The 20,111-nt window shown below is 42.1% G+C and overlaps 1 protein-coding gene across 1 annotated transcript in view; it reads right to left on the bottom strand.

Annotated features, from left to right (window-relative positions):
• The window catches only part of APOO (apolipoprotein O), a 595,595-nt gene that overhangs the window by 162,640 nt on the left and 412,844 nt on the right, over positions 1-20,111 (bottom strand). The window contains exon 6 of the mRNA XM_044072293.1: positions 17,040-17,131. Within this exon, the coding sequence (XP_043928228.1) occupies positions 17,040-17,131 (92 nt within the window). The remainder of the gene's footprint in view (positions 1-17,039; positions 17,132-20,111) is intronic.

Genomic DNA, 20,111 nt, shown 5'->3' on the forward strand with positions numbered 1-20,111 from the left:
ATGGATAGCAGTTTAGAGCAACATTAATAAAGGTCTCACTGCTGCTGTTGTGTTTGCACATATGACACACACCTTTGAGACAGTAAGCCACAGCCTTGTAACTGAAAAGCTGCAGAAGCTTAACTTTGATGAAAACACCATACTGTGGTTTAAAAAGTCTCTACTCTAACAAGCAGTTTTCTGAACTGAAACATTTAACACTGGAGTCCCATAAGGCTCAGTCTTAGGCTCTCTCCTGTTCTCAATATTTCTTAATATCACATGATATTCACTCAACCACAAGATAATCATGTATGCAGATGACATTCTTCTACTACATGCTCATAAAACCCAACAATTTCTCCAACAGGTTAAAACTCTTAACTTACAGATTTGTGTAAACAGCTCCACAAAATAACTTCAAATTAACAGCACTAAGACAAACACCATGATTTTCTCTACCTTAAATAAATTGGCTTCCTTACCTGTAATAGCCATAAAAGAAAGACTCAAAGGGGAACTTTATACCAAATGTTATTCAACAATAATCCCTTGGTGTAACATTTCACCTTGCACTAAACTTCAGTATTCACACATACAGTATTATAACCAATATCCTAACACAACTAAAACTGTTATCAACTATCACATATCCTCTCCCCCGCTGCCTGTATGGCCTTAGCCAAGAATATAATATTACCCAAGATTGAATGTGCCCTATTCTTTATTCAGCACATAAAAAAATCCAAACTGCTGAAAATAAACCGCTTATTACATATGTATCTTTTCCTAAATGATTTAACACTTCAATTCTCCAGTCCTGAAGCAGTCATGTATGAAGACAATGTCTTGCTTATAGAAAGCAGTATGGCAGCAGGCACTCTCCAGAAAAAAAACAAGATCATTTTTCTCTCTCTCTCGTGTTCTTGGGCTACTGAATACAAACTGCTGATCAACCCTATTAAAAGTGATGTCATGTTCTTTGCTACCCTATGCATGTTACCACTGCTAAATCTAATTTCTTTGAAAGACAACAACAATCCCTTTCAAAATGTTGTCAAACAGCAATTTCTAGGTCTAACTCGTGATCCATCCTGAAATTTTAACACATAGACTTAATCACTATGGCGCTTGCAGTTGATACTATGTACTACAGATTTTGTAACTGGATAGATAGATGGTTTGAATCCAGTGTGTGTGTGTGTGTGTGTGTGTGTGTGTGTGTGTGTGTGTGTGTGTGCGCAAGCGTGCCTGTGTGTATGAGTCTCTTGTGCTAGTTAGAAATGGCTTCACCCACAGATCACATCCATACTTCCACTCAGTAGAATAGTATGTTTCCCACCAGTGAGGAAAAGTGACTAGGCTTAAAATGGCCAACAAGGGAACCTAGCCTTATATTTAACTATAAATTTATGGACTAAAAGTGCTAACTCAACTGACACTTTGTTTCAGTATTTCCCACCTGTTACGCTCTTCTGCAAGAACTTCCATTGCTAGGAATACTCTGATTCCCAAACTTAAATACAGCCGTCTAATCCTTTGCCTCCATTTTGCATACAACACACAAACTTCAGACTCGTGAAAAAATAACATTTTTATGCCCGCACGCTTAGCCGATCAATAATCACATCACTGATAAGTCCTACAAAAATGCAGGTGACTCCCTATCCTCAGTCATGCCACTCTCCTTCTCAGTTCACTACTGTACAAAATCTTAAACTTAGGCTACTACCTACCAATGAAGCACAATCCTCCAATTAGAGAACCAAACTACTCACTCAGACATATCCAAGAACACTATCATCTTAAACAGATCTCCTTTCAAAGCTGTAATAGGAGAAACAGATTTCTCAAGGATAGGCTTGCCAAGGTAGAAAATCTTCAGACACTTTTTGACTTCAAAAATGTCCTAAAGGACTACCTGTATTCTAATCATCCTACTTTTACCGATCTGTATATAAATACTTACTACATAAAGTTGGTCTCACAAGTTATACATTGATACAACTCATTTATTTGTTAACATTTATATATTCCCTTGTATAAATATTAGGCTATGTTACAATTTGCTGTACTATAAACTTTACACCATGTTCCACTCAGTTTTACCACTACTGCTAAGTTCATATTTAATGTCTTATACAAACATTGTACTGTACGTTCCTACTATTGATCTGTAATGCAATTTTGTACCTGGGTTATATCTTAAAAGGGTCAATAGACCAGCTGACTAACCCAGTTATCAAATTGTAAAATGAAATAAATAAAATAAAGGTCTTCTTCCAGAATGGCACTGCCATAAGTTCCTCAAAAGAGGCAAGATTAGGATTGCTTGCGTTATGGTATAGAGAAAAGCAATCCTCAAAAAGATAGCAGAGGGTAGATTAGGAGGCCAGAAAAACAATCAGATATGCAATTTTTAATCTGATGCTGCTGCCCTTGTGGGCCATTTAAGCCTAGCCAATTTCCCTTTTTGTGCTTGAATTAATCTATCCCATTTGGTTAAAGATTGGCCTTCCCAATCCCATGATCAATAGTTATATATTACCACTAATGATAACTGGGATCATAGACAATTTGAGGGGACCCTTGCATGGGATAAAGTATTTAGGAGCTGCCACTGTCCATTAGTAGTCTTGTGGTAGATTTTCTGTTTCCCATCCAAAGATATAATTTGCTTTTGAATATAGACAGACACCAACTTTGTTTTATGTGGATGGGAAGTCTTTTCCAAAGCAGTTGTATCCTCTGCAAGATATACTTTGCCATCCAAACTGTTCCGTTGCTGTTACAGAAAAGGTTTAGTCCCCAAGACCTAGTATTGCTGATGCCATCTGACATGCAGTAAATCCATTAGTACTGGGTCAGGGATGCCTTGTATGCCAGACACAGATTACCTCAAAGTCTGGAGGATACTTAGTATAGTGACAGGGTTATGAGTTGTTCCATACAGGACATGTTGTTTAGGCCTTGTATCCTATTAATAAGGTATCTCTAAGGTATTCTAGTTGTTGCATCTGTTTGGACAGAAACATGCCAAAGGGAGCATAACACTCAATGATTGGCCGAATGAGGCCCAATGACATCACTAGATCTAGACACAAACCTTTTGTTCATAAGCTGTGCAATATAGAAGGACTTGCTTACAGCAACGGACACATGTTGGTCAAAAGTTAGGTTATGGTCCACATAAGTTCCCAAATGCTAATTTTGTTAATGAATACAAATATTTTAATTGCAGTTCCAGCAAACAAAAATCTTCACCTGAGGTGTTCCTGAGTTACATCCACCATAAGCCCCAACTCTGCCATCAAAACTCTACAAGTCTTTTCAATCAATTTGGTTAGAATCCCTGTCTTCTGACAGAAGAACCAGCTTCTTGAATTTCTGATGTTTACCTATGGGTTTTTATACAATCACTAATATGCCTTTATTCTATCTAGTACATTCAATTATCTCTCTAATTTTGCATTTTAGTTGTACTTAAAGGCATACTCCACATTTCTCCATACACAACATATTACTGTGTGTGTGTGTGTGTGTGTGTGTGTGTGTGTGTGTGTGTGTGTGTGCTCGCACGGGTGCCTATGCACACTTTTGTTTATATTCTGTAATATAATTTACTTTACTGCTACCTGAACAAGAGTAAACATACAACTTATTTATTTAATTAATTTGTTAACCTATAGGTCTGAGTGAGCCAGATGCCCTTTAACAGGAGAGACCTAAGGTAGGGCATGATTCAAAAAAATTCATTATACAGATGCAAAACTAATGGTTAGGGTTAATAGTGTCTATAGACAAAGTTAAAACAGACAAGCAGAAAAGCTAGCATACCTTGACCCCCTTCTTGGTCAACTCTGACCACAAACAAGTAACCTCCTCTATCAAAGTTTCAAAATCAACAGACGCAAGCACCACAGAATTCAAGGCCTTAAATATACAAATCTTCTATAATTCTGTGATGAGATTGAGAAGTTATGTACCTACCATAACGTTCCATGTTAGTTGTCTTCTCTCGCCTTCTTTCTTGCTTGATGGGTTCGGAGCCAATCCTCGGCTCCGACTCGGCACTTGCTAAGCTCGAGAGTCACTTTTACCAGCTCGAGGCAGCCCCATATCCCATGATGCAAGGCGGTAAGTACCCAGATCTCATTTGTACCTATAGGGAAAAACACCTAGCACAAAAAACTTTCCACTGAGGAAAGAAAGCAATTAGCCTAAAGGAAGGGCTGTAATGGGAACCAGGTAACTAACTGGTGCCTAAAGAAGCAATCTTCCAAACAAGGGAGATCAAGGTCTGTCCAGGCAAGGAGGTAGGAGGGAGGGTCGCAAGAAAGAAGGCGAGAGAAGACAACTAACATGGAACGTTATGGTAGGTACATAGCTTCTCAATGTTAAGTTGTCAATCTCGCCTTCATTCTTGCTTGATGGGACCGCGTCCCTAGCACCTCTATCCTGGGTGGCTTAATGGAACAGACTCTTGAGAACCGTAGAACCAAAACTGGCTCTATCCCTGGAGGCCAAATCCAATTTGTAATGAGAAACAAAGGTATGAGGAGTGGCCCAAGTGGTTGCTGCACAAATAGTGTCTAAAGGGAGTCTAGCCTGAAAGGCTGTGGAAGTGGCTAAACTTCTGGTGGAATGCGCTTTTGGTTTTGAGCACAGCTGTTTGCCCCTGAGCTGATAGATTTCGGAGATGGTGGAAGAAAGCCATCTAGATAAGGTCACTTTGGAAACAGGAAGGCCTTTCTTATTTACAGCATAAGAAAGAAAGAGCTTCTGTCTTTTCAGGAGCGAAAAACGCTGTTTTACTGGTTGAATAAAAGTGCGTTTTCATTTTTGAACCTCTGGCTTGTCGGAACACTGTCTTTTGTTTTTCAAGAGTTTAAGTTTTTTCCTTTTTATAGTTAGTATGTCGTCCGGTGTACCGTCTAGCCCGAGTTCGCCTAACATTTTTGGCACTAACAGCACAGAAAACCTTAATGATAATGCAAGCATTCAAGCGCTAATGGTAGCGCTGTCTCAACGACTTGACACCATGAATTCTCATAGATTCATAGATTCATAGATTAGTACTAGGCTAACTGCCCTTGTGAGCCATTTTAAGCCTAACCAATTAACCCTTGTGAGACTCAAACCCTGCAACTTGTGTTTGTAAGGCAAACACCTTAACCATTATGCCACCCTCCCAACCCCGGCTGGACAACATGGAAAGAACCAGTGCCAGTTATGGGCGGGTTAACATCCCATCCACTTTGGACTGTAACAGCTTATCCTGTGGTTCCAGCAATGTGGATATTCCAGCTGGCCAAGTCCAACGATCTAATTTGCCTGCCCCAACTGCTGTCTCTGGGACAGGCAGCTTGCTTCTTGGTGGATCGCATAACAACGGACTTTCGCATAACAACGGATGTCTGCATAATTCTATTAACGCTGGTAACTTTGGCAATAATAATAGGAACGGAGGGGTTACTGTTGCCCCTCAAACTAGTGCCGCTTTTCAACCTGGCACTCAACAAGTAGCCGGGGACACAGATTCACTTATTGGCGTAGCCTCCATGTCTGAATGGGCGAAGAACTTGGCGTCCCTTTCTTTCAGTGGTACACCAGTTTCGGGCTCACTGGTGACAGATCCCTCCGGCCCAGGTAATACTTCTGACAATATTGCAGTAAATTTAAAAGCCTTGGATATTAAATTATTAAAAATCAAGAAACTACAATTGGAAGTTTCCTACTTCCAACAGTGTCTTTCTGAAGGACTTATACCTAAGGGGCTACGTAGCTCCTTTTCACCTACAGGCTTATTCTTTGATACAACCTTTCTCTCTGAACTTGAGGCACTGTTTAATAAACAAGGGGCAGAACTTCTTGATCTAATGATTAAGAACTATTCTAAACATATTACGGTTTTACTTGATGAAGCTTCGAAGCTTGATGACAGCATTAAAACTGATATCAACTTTTTTAGATATAAATATGATTATAACCGGATTTTTTCCAGCATTGATTCATTGCTAGGTAAATTGAAGGTTAATAAGCTTAGAAAGCTATCAAGAGATAAGCACGCTTACCAGACAAACTCGGCTTATCCGAATTTGTCTAAAAAGACTGACAGATCTGTTAACCAAACGCAGAGTGTTTTTTCTGCATCTGGAAACTCTGACAGGGAGACTGCTGCTCAAACCCCTATGGATACAGGACCTGTTAGTGATGGGAACGAAGAAGGTGGTGACCAAGGCCCTAGGAGAAGTAACAGGATCAAATCCTCAAATAAAAACAACAGTAACAACTATCAGAAGCCTTTTTTAGGGAAGAAGGGCAACCGGTATCAGAGGAACAAGAACTGGAACTGACTGGACCTACCATCACCCCATTAGGGGATGTATCTGAGGGGAAGCAAACCCCTGCTGTGTTGTCAAATTTAAAAGGTGACTTTTACATCTACAACTTCTCTGATGTTACTGTTGATGAAGAACTAATTGAGTTGTTGGCAAAAGGCTTGAATTTTGTTCCAGATCACAAATTTAAGCTTGCTAAAACGCTAATGGACTTAAAACTTTTTGTACGTAAATTGAATCTGAATGTTTTTTTCAGCAATGAACTAGCTGTAGATTCATTTAACTTGAAGTTAACAAGCACCTTTAATCCCCCCCTACACCCCAGTCTTCACACTTTTGAGAAAGCTTGTGAACTTGATTTTAGACATCTTTTTGTAACTGGCAGTAATTCTGGAGATACTAAAAACATCTCCCACGACCAGGTCACGGCTTTGAACAAAATTTGCAGTATGGCTGTTAGAGTAATTAAACCAGACAAGGGAGGTGGTTTGGTTATCTTCGACAAGGCGGAATACATTACTAGAATGTTGCAGGTTTTAGATTCGACTGCCTATGAAAGTTCCTCGTTAAATGAATTAACGAGCACTTACAATAAAATTAAAGGCTATTTTAGGGATTTATACCTTGAGGGTAGGATTAATATTGACATGTACAACTTTATTGATATTTCCTACCCTAGGGTCCCAGTTATGTTTGGGATCCCTAAGATTCATAAGAGCCTTACTGATCCATCTATGCGCGCCTTAGTTGACGGCAGATGCTCGATCACACACCCCTGTGCCCGCCTTATCGACAGTATCATTGGTAAATACCTGAAATCCATTCCCCAAATTTGTAAGGACTCTTGGTCTTTCCTGAGCATGATCAATGAAGTCCAATTCGACAAAGACCTCAATTTGTTGACCATTGATGTGGTCGACTTATATACATCGATACCACACGAAGAGGCTATCGAATGGACCGAGCTCATGCTAAGGGAATGTGGGGCATCTAATAGTGACATTATCTTAGTCACAGTTTTACTTGACATTGTTCTTTCTTCTAATTTTTTTTATTTTTGAAGGACACTACTACCTTCAAAAGAAAGGTATAGCAATGGGCTCCCCATGCGGCAGCAGTGTTGCCAACCTCTTTATCGCTTACTGGGAGAAGAAGTACCTTTTTAATCATCCAGCATTTGTAGAGTGTTCTAAAATCTACACTCGTTTTCTTGACGATGTGTTTGTCTTGATCAAAGGGAGTGAGGAAGTTGCCTTGAACCTTATTGCTCATATGAATGCTTCAACAGAATTCTTAAAATTCACGCATCACTTTTCGACCTCTGAGATAGATTATCTTGATGTCCAATTAGTTAAGGACAGTAGCAATAATAGATTCTGCTCATCTATTTTTAGGAAGGCAACTTATTGCAATTCTTTCTTGCATTTTACAAGTTGCCATCCTTGGAAGCAGAAGCGTTCTATTGTTAAGGGGCAATTAGTCAGGGCTGCGCGTATGTGCAGCACCGAGGATTCCTTTGACAAAGAGTGCTCCCTTCTCTCTGACATGTTTTTGAACCGAGGTTACCCTGAAGGCCTTATTGCTGATTTAAGACGTGAGGTGTCATCTAAACGTTTGAATGGCACTTATTTACCATTGCTATTACCTAAAGAGCAAAAATGCCCCACTGGTAGTCTTGTTATTACTTGCAGCCCTTTGCCGAATGCATCCCTGGCCGTAGAGGACAACAGTGAAGTCTCCACTGGGTGTAACAGTTCTAATTTCTCTACTGGTTTTATTTCCTCATTTAATTTAAATTCTGGATCTCTGTGCTCAATTATTCGTAAGAATTGGTATTTTATTACCAACTCTGGGCTACATGAAGAGATTGGGATTAACCCCCCTATTTATATTTAAAAGAGGCAATAACCTTAAGGACTTGTTACAGAGAAATAAAACAGGTGACCCCATGGTTAGATATAAAGGCACGTACTCTTGTGGGTGTTGTAAGTGGTGTAGACACCTACGTGTAGGCAATTTCTTCTCTATTGGTAAGAGGAGATATGTCATCAATCATAAGATTAACTGCAACACTAGATCTATTGTCTATATCGCTTTTTGTGAATGTTGCCCTGCATTCTATGTTGGGAAAATGGACCGGCGATTCCGGGACCGTATTTACCAAAACTTGTATGCTATTAAGAACAAGAGAAGCGACACTGCCCTCTCTAAACATATTTTAAGTAATGGGGGCCACAGTTTTCAATTTATGGGCATTGATAATATTAAACTTGCTATTAGGGGTGGACCGCAATCACTAATCTTAGAAACACGTGAGTTAGAGTGGCAATTACAACTAGATGCCTTTTCTTATCCTGGACTCAATGATAACTGTAATATTGCATCTTTTTTAAAGTATAGAAGTTACCTTAGGTAATTTATGTTTTTTAATTCCTAAAAGGTATTTTTTGATCCATTATAGGCATAAGCATCTTACTAAGTCATTCATTTAACTTTTTAATTTTTATATTGGATTGTTGTTTTGATGAAGAAAATTCCTATTTATGGCTTATGCCTAGGGTTCGCTAGTCAACTTGTACACCTGTCCTATGAATTATACCGTTTTTTGTCTACCTGTATGTATCTAGGTAGCAGGGGGTCAGGCTGATCTTACTTGCTTGCATAGATAACTTTTATGTCATACATATATTTTTAAATACATTTTGCCTGTGGTATATTTCTTTAATTGCAGCTTGTACTGCAATGATGAGGAAGTGACATCATTAACTGACCATCGAGAAGGTTTTAAAAGTTTTGAGTTTTTGCTCTTTTAAATGCTGATGAAGCTTCTGTCTTTTCAGGAGCGAAAAACTCTGTTTTACTGGTTGAATAAAAGTGCATTTTCATTTTTGAACCTCTGGCTTGTTGGAACACTGTCTTTTGTTTTTCAAGAGTTTAAGTTTTTTCCTTTTTATAGATAAGGTCACTTTGGAAACAGGAAGGCCTTTCTTATTTACAGCATAAGAAAGAAAGAGCTGATCGGATTTCCTGAATTGTTTTGTTCTGTCCAAATAATATCTGAGTTGGCGGTGAACATCAAGATAATGTAATTTTTGTTCCAATCTGTTGGAGTAATTAGGGAAAAATACAGGGAGATCAATAGATTGGTTCAAATTAGTTTTCGAAGCCACCTTGGGCAAAAAGGATGGATTAGTTCTCAAGGATACCCTGTCCTTGTGGAAGACCAAATAAGGGGGACGAACAGAGAGAGCATGAAGTTCTGACACTCTCCTGGCCGAGGTAATAGCGACAAGGAAGAGTGTTTTCCATGAAAGAAACTTCAGTGAACATGAAACAGCTGGCTCGAAGGGAGGAAGAATTAAGGATGTCAGCACTAGATTTAGGTCCCATTGAGGAGGAGGACTCCTGACAGGAGGTTTAAGGAGAAAAATCCCTTTTAGAAAAGCTCTACAAAGCCTGTGGGACATAATGTTGTGATCTGCAAACCCGACATGAAAGTTCGAGATAGCAGCCAACTGAACTTTGACCGTGGAAGATGAAGAGCCCGAGTGAAAGATTTCCGCTAAAAAATCCAAAACTGCATGAACAGGGGCAGTAAAGGGATCTATATTCTTTGATTTTGCCCAAAAAGAGAAGCGTTTCCACTTGCTGGTATAAATCCTTCTAGTAGAGGATTTAAGGGAAGCCACTATGATATCCCTAACCGGGTTAGAGATCATAGGAAGCCTGGCTAAGGAAGGAAGTGGAGCTGGAGCAACCAAGCTGTGAGGTTGAGAGAAGGAATGGACCGATGCAGGTGACCCGACTGGTGGATCAGAAGGTCTGGCACTGGGTCCAGATGCCACGGCTGCACCAATAGGTGACGATGGAGGAACGGAAACCAAATTTGTCGAGGCCAATAGGGGGCAATGAGAATCATTTTGGCTCTCAAAACGGTGGCTTTCTGGAGTACTTGTGGAATCAATGGAAAGGGAGGAAAGGCATAAAGAAGTCCCTGGGGCCAATCCTGGGTAAGAGCGTCTCTGGGGGGATGGCCTGGCAGTGGGAAGAGAGAGAAGAAGTCTGGGCATTTGCTGTTTTGGGGAGTAGCAAAAAGATCGCAACATGGGCGGCCCCATTCTAGAAAAATCTCCTCCACTACAGATTGTTTGAGAGACCACTCGTGAGGCATGAGAATAGCTCTGCTCAATCTGTCCGCTAAAATGTTGGTTTTCCCAGGGATATGCGTTGCTACCAGAAACCGATGAGAGGAGATCGCCCATTGCCAAAGTCTGAGAGCTTCTCGACACAAGGGGTAGGACTTGGTTCTGCCCTGTTTGTTGATATACCATACTACAGACATGTTGTCCGTGTGAACTGCAATTGTTCCCAAGGGAAGAAAGTCGTTGAGGGCTTGCAACGTTAAAAGCACTGCTCTCATCTCTAGGACATTTATGTGCAGGTGGTATTCGAACGGTTGCCACGTCCCATGAACCATCCTGCCCTGATAATGACCCCCCCCCACCCAATCAGGGAGGTGTCCATAGTGACTGTGGCTACCGGGGCCGGGGATACAAAGGGTCTGCCCTGATGAATCTGGGGAGAAGAAATCCACCAGGATAGGTGGTTTTTGCAAGCTTGTGTCACCAGGATTTGGTGACGCATGGGAAGTTGTTGGTAAGACCACTGGGTGAACAACATCCATTGAAGAAGACGCATGTAGAAGCGGGCCAAGGGAAGAAGAGCAATGGCCGCTGCCATGAGGCCCAACACTTTCAGGACCAGTCTGGCTTGCACCTTTTTGCTGGCAAGGATGATCCGCACGTGACTTTGGATATCTGAGATTCTTTGGTCTGTGAGGGTTGCTGACATCCAAACAGTGTCTAAATTTGCGCCTATGAAAGTAATAGAATGGCAGGGCAACAAGGAGGATTTTTCGAAGTTGATCGAAATTCCTAACTGAGTGCAGAGATTTAGGGTGTAATCCCTGGCTTGGAGAAGTTGATGCCTGGTGGTGGCTGAAAGGAGCCAGTCGTCGAGATACGGAAACACCTGGAATCCTTGACGTCTCAGGTGAGCCGTGACCACTGCCATACATTTGGTGAACACTCTGGGGGCTGTAGTGAGACCAAAGGGCAGGGCTCTGAACTGAAAATGACTGGACCCCAGCCGAAAGCGGAGAAACCTTCTGGAGCGTCTGTGAATTTTTATGTGATAGTACGCATCCTGAAGGTCTATTGAGCACATCCAGTTGTCTTTGCCCAGGAAGGGCAAAACTGATTGAAGTGTGACCATTCAAAATCTCGTCTTTTTCACAGACTTGTTGAGTCTGCTGAGGTCCAATATTGGTCTCCAATCTCCCGTCTTTTTGGGGACCAAAAAGAACCTTGAGTAGATTCCGGGTTCTGAATGGTCTGTTGTAACTGGCTGAATGGCCCTTTTGTGTAGAAGATTTGATACTTCTAACTTTGCGATTTCCCTTAGACCGGGTGGCACATCTGGAAGGGAATTTTTGTGAGTGAAGGGACTTTCCTCGAAAGGAATTTTGTAACCCTCGGATATGATCGACTGTACCCATCTGTCTTGTGAGAGGGAACGCCAGGCTTGTGGGTACAGCAATAATCTTCTCCCGACTGCCTCCAAGGATGGACAGTCGGGCAACACCTCAGGGATGCTGGAAGGGCTTGTCAGAGAGAGACTCTCTGCTTCCCTGGTTTTGTGGACCCCCTCTGCCTCTAGGGCGGCGTCTGTTATTATTACCCCCTCTGCCTCTAGGGGTAAACTGACCACGTGTATCCGGCGTGACTCCTTGGGATTTGCAGAACCACATCTTTCCACCCTTCTGTCCTTTGGGGTAAGGTCTAGAAGGGGTGGAAAAACGGACCCCTACGGCAGAAAGAGTCTTGCCGTCCTGCTCACACCTGGTCAATGTATCCTTCACTTGAGGACCAAACAAAGTTGACCCATCAAAGGAAGAGTTTGTGAAGGACGCCTTGAAGGGATCTGCAAAATTACAGAGCCGCATCCAGGATTGACATCTCAGAGCCACTCCTGTACCTGCGGCTCTACTCGCTCCATCTGCTGCATACGAAATCAGCCGCATGGAGGAGTTGGTTATGGAGTTAAGGATTCCTAGCTGAGAAGCAATCTTGTCTTGTGCCCCCGGAGCTGCAGGATCCTGTACTACTTCACCTAGTTCCTTAAGGATGTCCCTTTGGAGTCTGGTGAAGTGACACAAATAATTCAGCGAATGCATGGCAAAGGTCGCTGAGGAGAACATCTGCTTACCATACCTGTCCATGGTCCTGGAATCCTTGTTAGGAGGATGGACTGGTACGGAAGGATCTGCAAGTTCCTTTTTAGTGGCGGCCGCCACCACCATGGCATCAACAGGGACACCTTTTGTAAGGAATTGCTGTTCGGAAGGGGCTGTAATAAATTTAGAAGGTCTCCTGGGAACTGGCTCTACAGAATCAGGAGAAGCCCAAGCCTTTCGAGCGATTACCTGCATGAGGGGGTCAAAAGGCGGAGACACCCAGGAGGTGGAGGGACGAGAACCAAACGCCTCTAGGTATACCGACTCATCATCGGAGGGATTTATGGCGGGCCAGTTTCCCCTCTGTTTCAGGAGTTCTAGGATGTCTGAAAAGGAGACATCCTCAGAGGGGGATCTTGGGGACCCCTCCGACTCATCTAAGTCGGTATCCGAAGTAGTAGACTCAGGGGAGTCCAGGTGCTTCCTCTTACAAGTCCTCTTGCGCGGAGGATCTCCTGACGGATCAGGAGAATCCTCAGAAGAGGGGGTTCCTCCCAGTGGGGAAACCTGAGGCGGTGGATCTCTCGGTCCGGGAGCAAGAGAGCAGGAAGAGATATCAACAGGCACCATAGAGGGAGGAGCTAAAGGAATAGACTGCCGACTGAGCCCAGGGGCCAGCACACTCCTCATCACCTCGAAGGCTCCCCTCCCAGGGAGATCCGAGAGAACCCGTTCCGAAGAAACTGGGACTCCCGGGCCCACCGAAAGGGAAGGCTCCGAGGCCGATGTCGGAGCCCAGCTCACCAAGGCCGAAGCTCCAAGGGGAAGAGCGGGGTCGGACAAGGGTCTGATGCCACTCACCCCCTCGGAGCAGACCAGGGAAGCCCGGCCACTGAATCCCTCCAAGGAAGGTCCCGAGGAAGAGATGAGTAGATGCTGAAGGCACAGAAGGGGGGGGGGGGGTATCTGGCCCTCAGCCATAGCAGTAACTATTCCCGTAGACTCCAGCTCCAAACTCTGGGGTAGAGTCGAAGGAGGAACTTGAAGAGGGTGTGGACTAATAGTCGTCTGTTGAGACGGACTATGTAGCATTTGGGCTAGTGCCTGTGATTTTAATAATCTGCTTACCACCCTCTCTAAATCATGGTCTGACAACCTGGAAGACCTAGATGATCGGCTCCGATGGCTCCGCTCTGAAAGAAGAGGTGAGGCCGGAGCCGACAGTATCGGTTCCAAAGAGGGAGACCTGGACCTCTTCCTCGAAGGAACCATCGGAGCCGAAGAAACCACGGATCCAGACGGAGCCGATAACTTATCGGCTCAGAGTGTAGGTATAGATGTATCGGCTCCAGCCGGAGCCGATACAGGCAAGGAAATCATGGTGTCGGAGCCGGTCGGCGCCGACACTGAAGCCCGAGCCACATGGATGTCGGAGCCAGTCAGAGCCGACACCAAAGTGACCTTCAAAGTATCGGCACTGATAGCCATCGGTGCCGAAGATTTCTCCATGCTAAGATCGGCTCCAGCCGGAGCCGATCTCGACTCCGAAGGAGTCGGAGCCAAGGCCGAAGGCTTAGGTACAGAAACCTGGGCCTTGGTAGTCTTAGAGGGCTTACCCGGAGCCGATTTTGCCGGGGAGCCCTCCGGTTTAAGAAGTCCTCTTAATATAAGTTTATTTCTCCTTTCCTGCAGGACTCTCTGGCTAAAAGAGTGACAAATTGCACAGGAGTCCTGCAGGTGGAGAGGTCCCAGGCAGAGGTCCCAGGCAGTATATACAAGAAGTGTGACCGTCTGTCAGAGACATCTTCTGACAGCACGAGTCACACTTCTTGAAGCCTGAGACCCTCTGTTCTTTGGACATAGTGCTATCCAAAACACAAACACACACACACACAGTCCCGAATCAGAACAATTAAGTTAAAGGTATAACTAAAAACACACACACACACCCTAACAGTAGGGGGGGATGGGAGGGAATGAAGGCCTGACTAAAAATATAAACTAGGGAAAGGTAAATTTAGTCAGAAAAACCCTTACAAGTATGTTAACAATATAGGAAAACTATTGAAAGAGAAAAAAATTTTGGAATGGGGTGACTAAATGTATAATAATAAACACTTACCAGGAGCTGGTAAAAGGATTACCTCATCAGCGAAGCGGCAAACGAGATCTGGGTACTTTCCGTGTTGCATCATGGGATATGGGGCTGCCTCGAGCTGGTAAAAGTGACTCTCGAGCTTAGCAAGTGCCGAGTCGGAGCCGAGGATCGGCTCCGAACCCATCAAGCAAGAATGAAGGCGAGATTGACAACTTAACATCTATAAATTCAAGTATATCTGTATTACTCTAATGCTGAGATGGCTATGATGTATACAGACAAATTTTACTCACATCTGGACAAATGTATTTTGTTTGGTCCCTTCTCACCTCATCCTTCTGGCTTGGACCCCCAGTGCGTCAAATCCATGACAGGTCCACCAGCTATCCTTCTCCCTGGACTATTCCTGTATTGCTGGGGCCAGCTGTGGATCCTGGGGGTCTGCTCTCTGTGCTTCCATCCAGGAGGTTATTTTATATGCCCTACCCATTCTCTTTCTCTGCCACACAGGATTATCAGTTACATCCAATGGCAAGCCCCCTCTCTTTGGACCAAGCCTCTAATCAAACCCAGGTCACCTGGGCTGTAGTCAGGGCTTTATCTTTCTATGCCACTGGAATAGTTGCACATGGACAAGTGTATTACACTTGGCAGTAACAACTAGACCCAAAAAACTGGGGAAGTGTAAGAACAAACCAATGCAGTGATCCACTAGTATAAATAAACTATACAACAAAAGAAATAAACTCCTTAACCTACACAGTAAAACAAATGATCCTCATATCATGTATGATATCAAGTTAGCCAAGAATCTAAAAAGGGCCATCAGAAAAATGAAGGCATCCAATGAATTCACAGTAGCAACAGAAGCCAAAGACAACTACAAAATGCTTCATCAGTTATGTCAGGAAAATAAGGAATAACATTCAACCCTGCTTAGAACATATTTCCAATGATCCTATGTACTCTAATTCAGTGGTATACTGGCAAACAAGTTTAGTGTCAATTTCACCCTAGAGGCAACTATACCAAGCTTGCTTATGCCAGAATCACTCAGACCACCAACCACCAAGATGGACAGATTTATCTTCCATTGCCCACCCCTTCACTGGAACAAACTTCCTCTCCAAATCAAACAGTGTGACACACTGTATGCCTTTAAAAAGGACCCGGACAGCTGGGATGGATACTCATAAATTAACCTTTGGTATGACTGTCCTGTCCCCTTGTTGAAAAGGAAGATAAGGCCTAAGAGTGAGGAATGGCAAGGTGGAAATGGATTCTTAGCTGTGCTGTTTTGTAACACCTGTAAGAAGTTGGAGAAACTTATAATTTACAGGACATCACTTGTAGTATAGTGTACCGAGATCACCAGTTAATAGGATCAATTTCATAAATAAATGAAACTACCACTGGGTTTCTTTTGATAGATAACTGCATTTGGAAAGTCACCAGTAATCTACTACAATATCACACAAACACATGATCACTCAGTGCATCATCTACACTGTTTGTTTCCACATTCCATGATAAAGCATAGTTCTGACACCAAGTTTTAGTAGGAAGGCTGTCTGCAGTAGTAAGCCAATGACGAAATGAATATAACAGCTAAGGAGTATGCTTAGCTCGCACCCGTTCAGCTTTAATCTTTTAAATAATCTTATGAATCACTTCACTGATTTTGCTATTTCTGCACTATTTAACAAAGTAAATACTGTTGCTTAACACATCAGTATGCCATTAATCTACTTTTATTACAGTCACATTTTAACTTTCTACTACCAAACAGCTACTTAGTGACTACTGACGTGTTGACTGTGGAGGTTCTTCCTAGAACTTTAATGCCAGCTGACTACTTTAACTAGAACAATTTTAAACAATTTTAAGCACTCTGGAGTAGGCATGAAAACAAACTGATAGAGCTACAGCATACAACATTGTGGAGGCATCTGCCAGTTTAATTTTCTTTTCAGAAGCCATCAGCTACATTGCATCCCATTAACCAAACAAGCAGATCTGGTAACAGGGCTTTATCTGGGTTAAGAAAAGGAGCTGCTACTTTATCATATTGGCTATATTCTGATGACCAAAGGATGACTCCCACATCTGCCTGCACACTTCATGCACAGAGCAAGTCCCTTTACAAGAACAAACTCCAGGTTTATGCCTAAGAACATGCACCTGTGCTTAGTACTACAAAAAAAAAAACGCTACCTTGACACTAATTATTAGCTCTTTTTTACAGTACAGCTATTAACTCATCTGTGAATCTTGTGCACTACAGAATTATTTTCCACAAAGAAATGACATTAATACTGGCTAATATGTTTTAAATATTTCTAGCTTTAACTTGCTCATTTTCGTCAGACATTTATAACAAACATACCTTTGCGACATTAACAGCTTGTTGTGGGTAATATAATGAGGCAGCAATGGTCATCAAACCAACTGGATATACCATCCTCTTTAGTTTTGAACCTTTGGAAAGATGTGAAAGAACAAAATTCAGAATTTGTGTATCCCTCATGCTTCTTTCTTAGGGTTTTAATAAACAATTAGCATCTCTCTTGGAGACATTCTTCAAAGCTCATAAGTATGTTGTTACAACAGTTTAAAAACAGAAAGAAAGTAGACAATTTTTCTTCTGGAATTACAATATCTGGCAGCAAAGGCTGCATAAAGTAAAATATTGGCAGAGAATCCTCAAAAACGTGCATCACCTCCAAAGTGCACCTGTTATCCAAGATGGAAGTCACATATCAATTCAGTTTTGTATTTCCTACATTACGATAAACTGAGTGCGAGGTTAGACTGATTACAATGTTTTTGCAAGAATTACAGTTCTTTTGAAAACAAATGTATAAACCAATAGCATTCAGTTCAGTTATAATGGTGCACACTTTTCTTGCAAGGCTAATACTCAAACAAAAAAAATGTGACTTGTGAAATAATAAAAACACTAACGCATTCCTTGCATCTCAAGTTAAATATTTTCAGTTCAAGATCACTGCTACTTGGATGAAGAGCAAAGCACAAATATATTTTCACTTTCTTTGAAACAGTGCATTTTTGGACTGAGATTAAGTCCGAGATGGTAGATGGACCCACGCAGGGAGAGAAAGCCCACTGCAAGGATACAGATGCAATTCAGCAACTTTCAATTGTAATTGGGTGACTGGACACAGAGTTTCAATCTCTAATCAATCATGCAAATATATTATCAAGCAATCTGAATGAGAAGATTAGGTTTCAAGCAACTATGACTTTTTTCAAATATAGTGAAATGAGCTGCCTATTACTGTAACATCTACAAAATATTTTACCCTCATTCAACATAGGAGTATGAGAAATTACTTACACTGTCTTGCAGCTACATCCAGACTTTTACCTGACACTTCAAAGATTTATCACATTAATAGCATTCCGTTAGAATGCCACCTACAAGCTAAGACAAAGTCCTTGCCTCAAAATAATTGATTAGGGAGTTGGGGGCAGAAAGACCACTGCTAGAAGGCATTTGACAGCATGTTATACTATCTGAAATGCTCCATCTTTCCCAGACTATTGACAACTGACAGATTTTGCTGAACGAGCTTGTAATAGCTTGCAAACACCCTCTCTTGTTTTATTTGGCTCCAGCTAGTATTACAATTAAGTCACCCACCAGTCTGGTGATATTCCATTCAAGACCTAACCTCTAACCCAGTTCCCTAATGATCATGTCAATGTTTTTAAAAGGGTCCTAGAAGTCATGTGACTGCTGCATCAAGCGTGGGGCCCACGCATTATATAAGAAATTGAAGCAAAAGTTAGTGTCTTTGAAATGAATCTTCATATTAAGGTCATATCCGTGGGAGCACATAATAAGACCAGGATGCTAAATAAAAATTATATAAGAAAACGCAATTTTGTGGGAAAAGATTGTGTAATGCTGGTAGGACACATAAGTTAAATGCATGTTCAGTCATGAAATGGTATATCATCATCAACTGAATAACAAAGAATAAACATAGTGAAAAAAAAATCTAACTTATACCTAGGACAGATATGAATACCTGTGTGTACTCATAAAAAGGAGGCAATCATGAGGACCTCATCTCAGCTACTGGATTACTGGTGATTATTTTCCATATTATACAGGATAATGTTCTTACATCATCATCAGCCCCCCTTTCCCCCATTTTCTACATGGGGTTGGGGTATCGTTTCAACTGCCATCTCTCTCTCTTTTCAATGTCACTATCCTACCTTCAACACTCATACCTGACTATTCCAGATCATCTTCCACACAACCCATCAACCTCTTTTTTTGGATGCCCCCTTTTCCTCTTGCCTTCTTCCTGTCTGTCCCAAATCTTCTTCATCAGACTGTTTTCTGCTTTTCTGCACATGTGCCCAAACCAGCATATTATGTTCTCTTTGACCTTTTCTGCAACTGGAGCTACTTTGGCTTCTGCTTTTATTTTCTCATTTCCTCTTTTGTCCAACAGTGTGTATCCTACTACCCATCTCAAGCATTTCATCTCCATCGTCTCTAGCTTCCTCAGCTGCTCTGCCTTTACTGCCCAGGTTTCTGTACAATACAGTAGTAGTGGTCACACCACTGTTTTGTACACCATATTTTTCATCTTCTTTGGCATTCTTTTGTCATACACTACACCTGACACACAGATTTTAGCTTTGACCTCCTCATTGAGACTTCACTTCTCTTCACCCACCCTTCCCACATACTTGAAGCTGTTAACCTGTTCCACTGTATTCCCATTTATCTCAAATATCATCTTATTCTGACTTCCATCATTTGCTGCAGTTACAACTGGCTTATCTCCCCGGGCCTCCGCTGAAAATGGACATATACCCAGTTGGACTTTCCCAGTCAACAAATGTAAAATAAAATAAATAAAATGTTTCTTCAGGTTTGCATTTCATTCCCTATCCCTTGCTGACGTTCTTGCTCAGAATCTACCTGGAATGTCACATTGTCTGCATACAGCAACTTTGCTGATCTGTTCCATCCAACCTGTTTGCTAATGTAGTCCATTATCAGTATGAACAGCAGTGGGCTCCGAGCTGAAGCCTGATGCACACCCACTCACACAGAACCCCTCTGTGAGACCGAATACTGTTTGTACTTGAGTCATTGGGTCCTTGTATATATTTCTGGGACTTAAAAAAAAAAAAAAAAAAAAAAAAAAAAAACACCTCTTGACTGCCCAAATCAGTTTTCTTGGGACCCTGCCATATGCTTTCTCCAAGTCTAGGAATGCCCAGTTGGACTCTTTCCACATTTCTAGCTTCTTTTCTGTCCCACTACAAACATCGGGTCAGTTGTGCTGTATCCAGACAGGGAGCATGGTCAAAAAGGGGCCCTAGGCAGGGTAATGGATCGGCACCCCCCAAGCCATTTCACTGTTCCATTACTTGGCTCTCTCTCCCCATTTACCACAAATACTGTTCA

Source organism: Protopterus annectens, chromosome 5.part0, assembly GCF_019279795.1.
Source record: "Protopterus annectens isolate FY-2018-M chromosome 5.part0, PAN1.0, whole genome shotgun sequence".
NCBI classification, from domain to species: Eukaryota; Metazoa; Chordata; order Ceratodontiformes; family Protopteridae; genus Protopterus; species Protopterus annectens.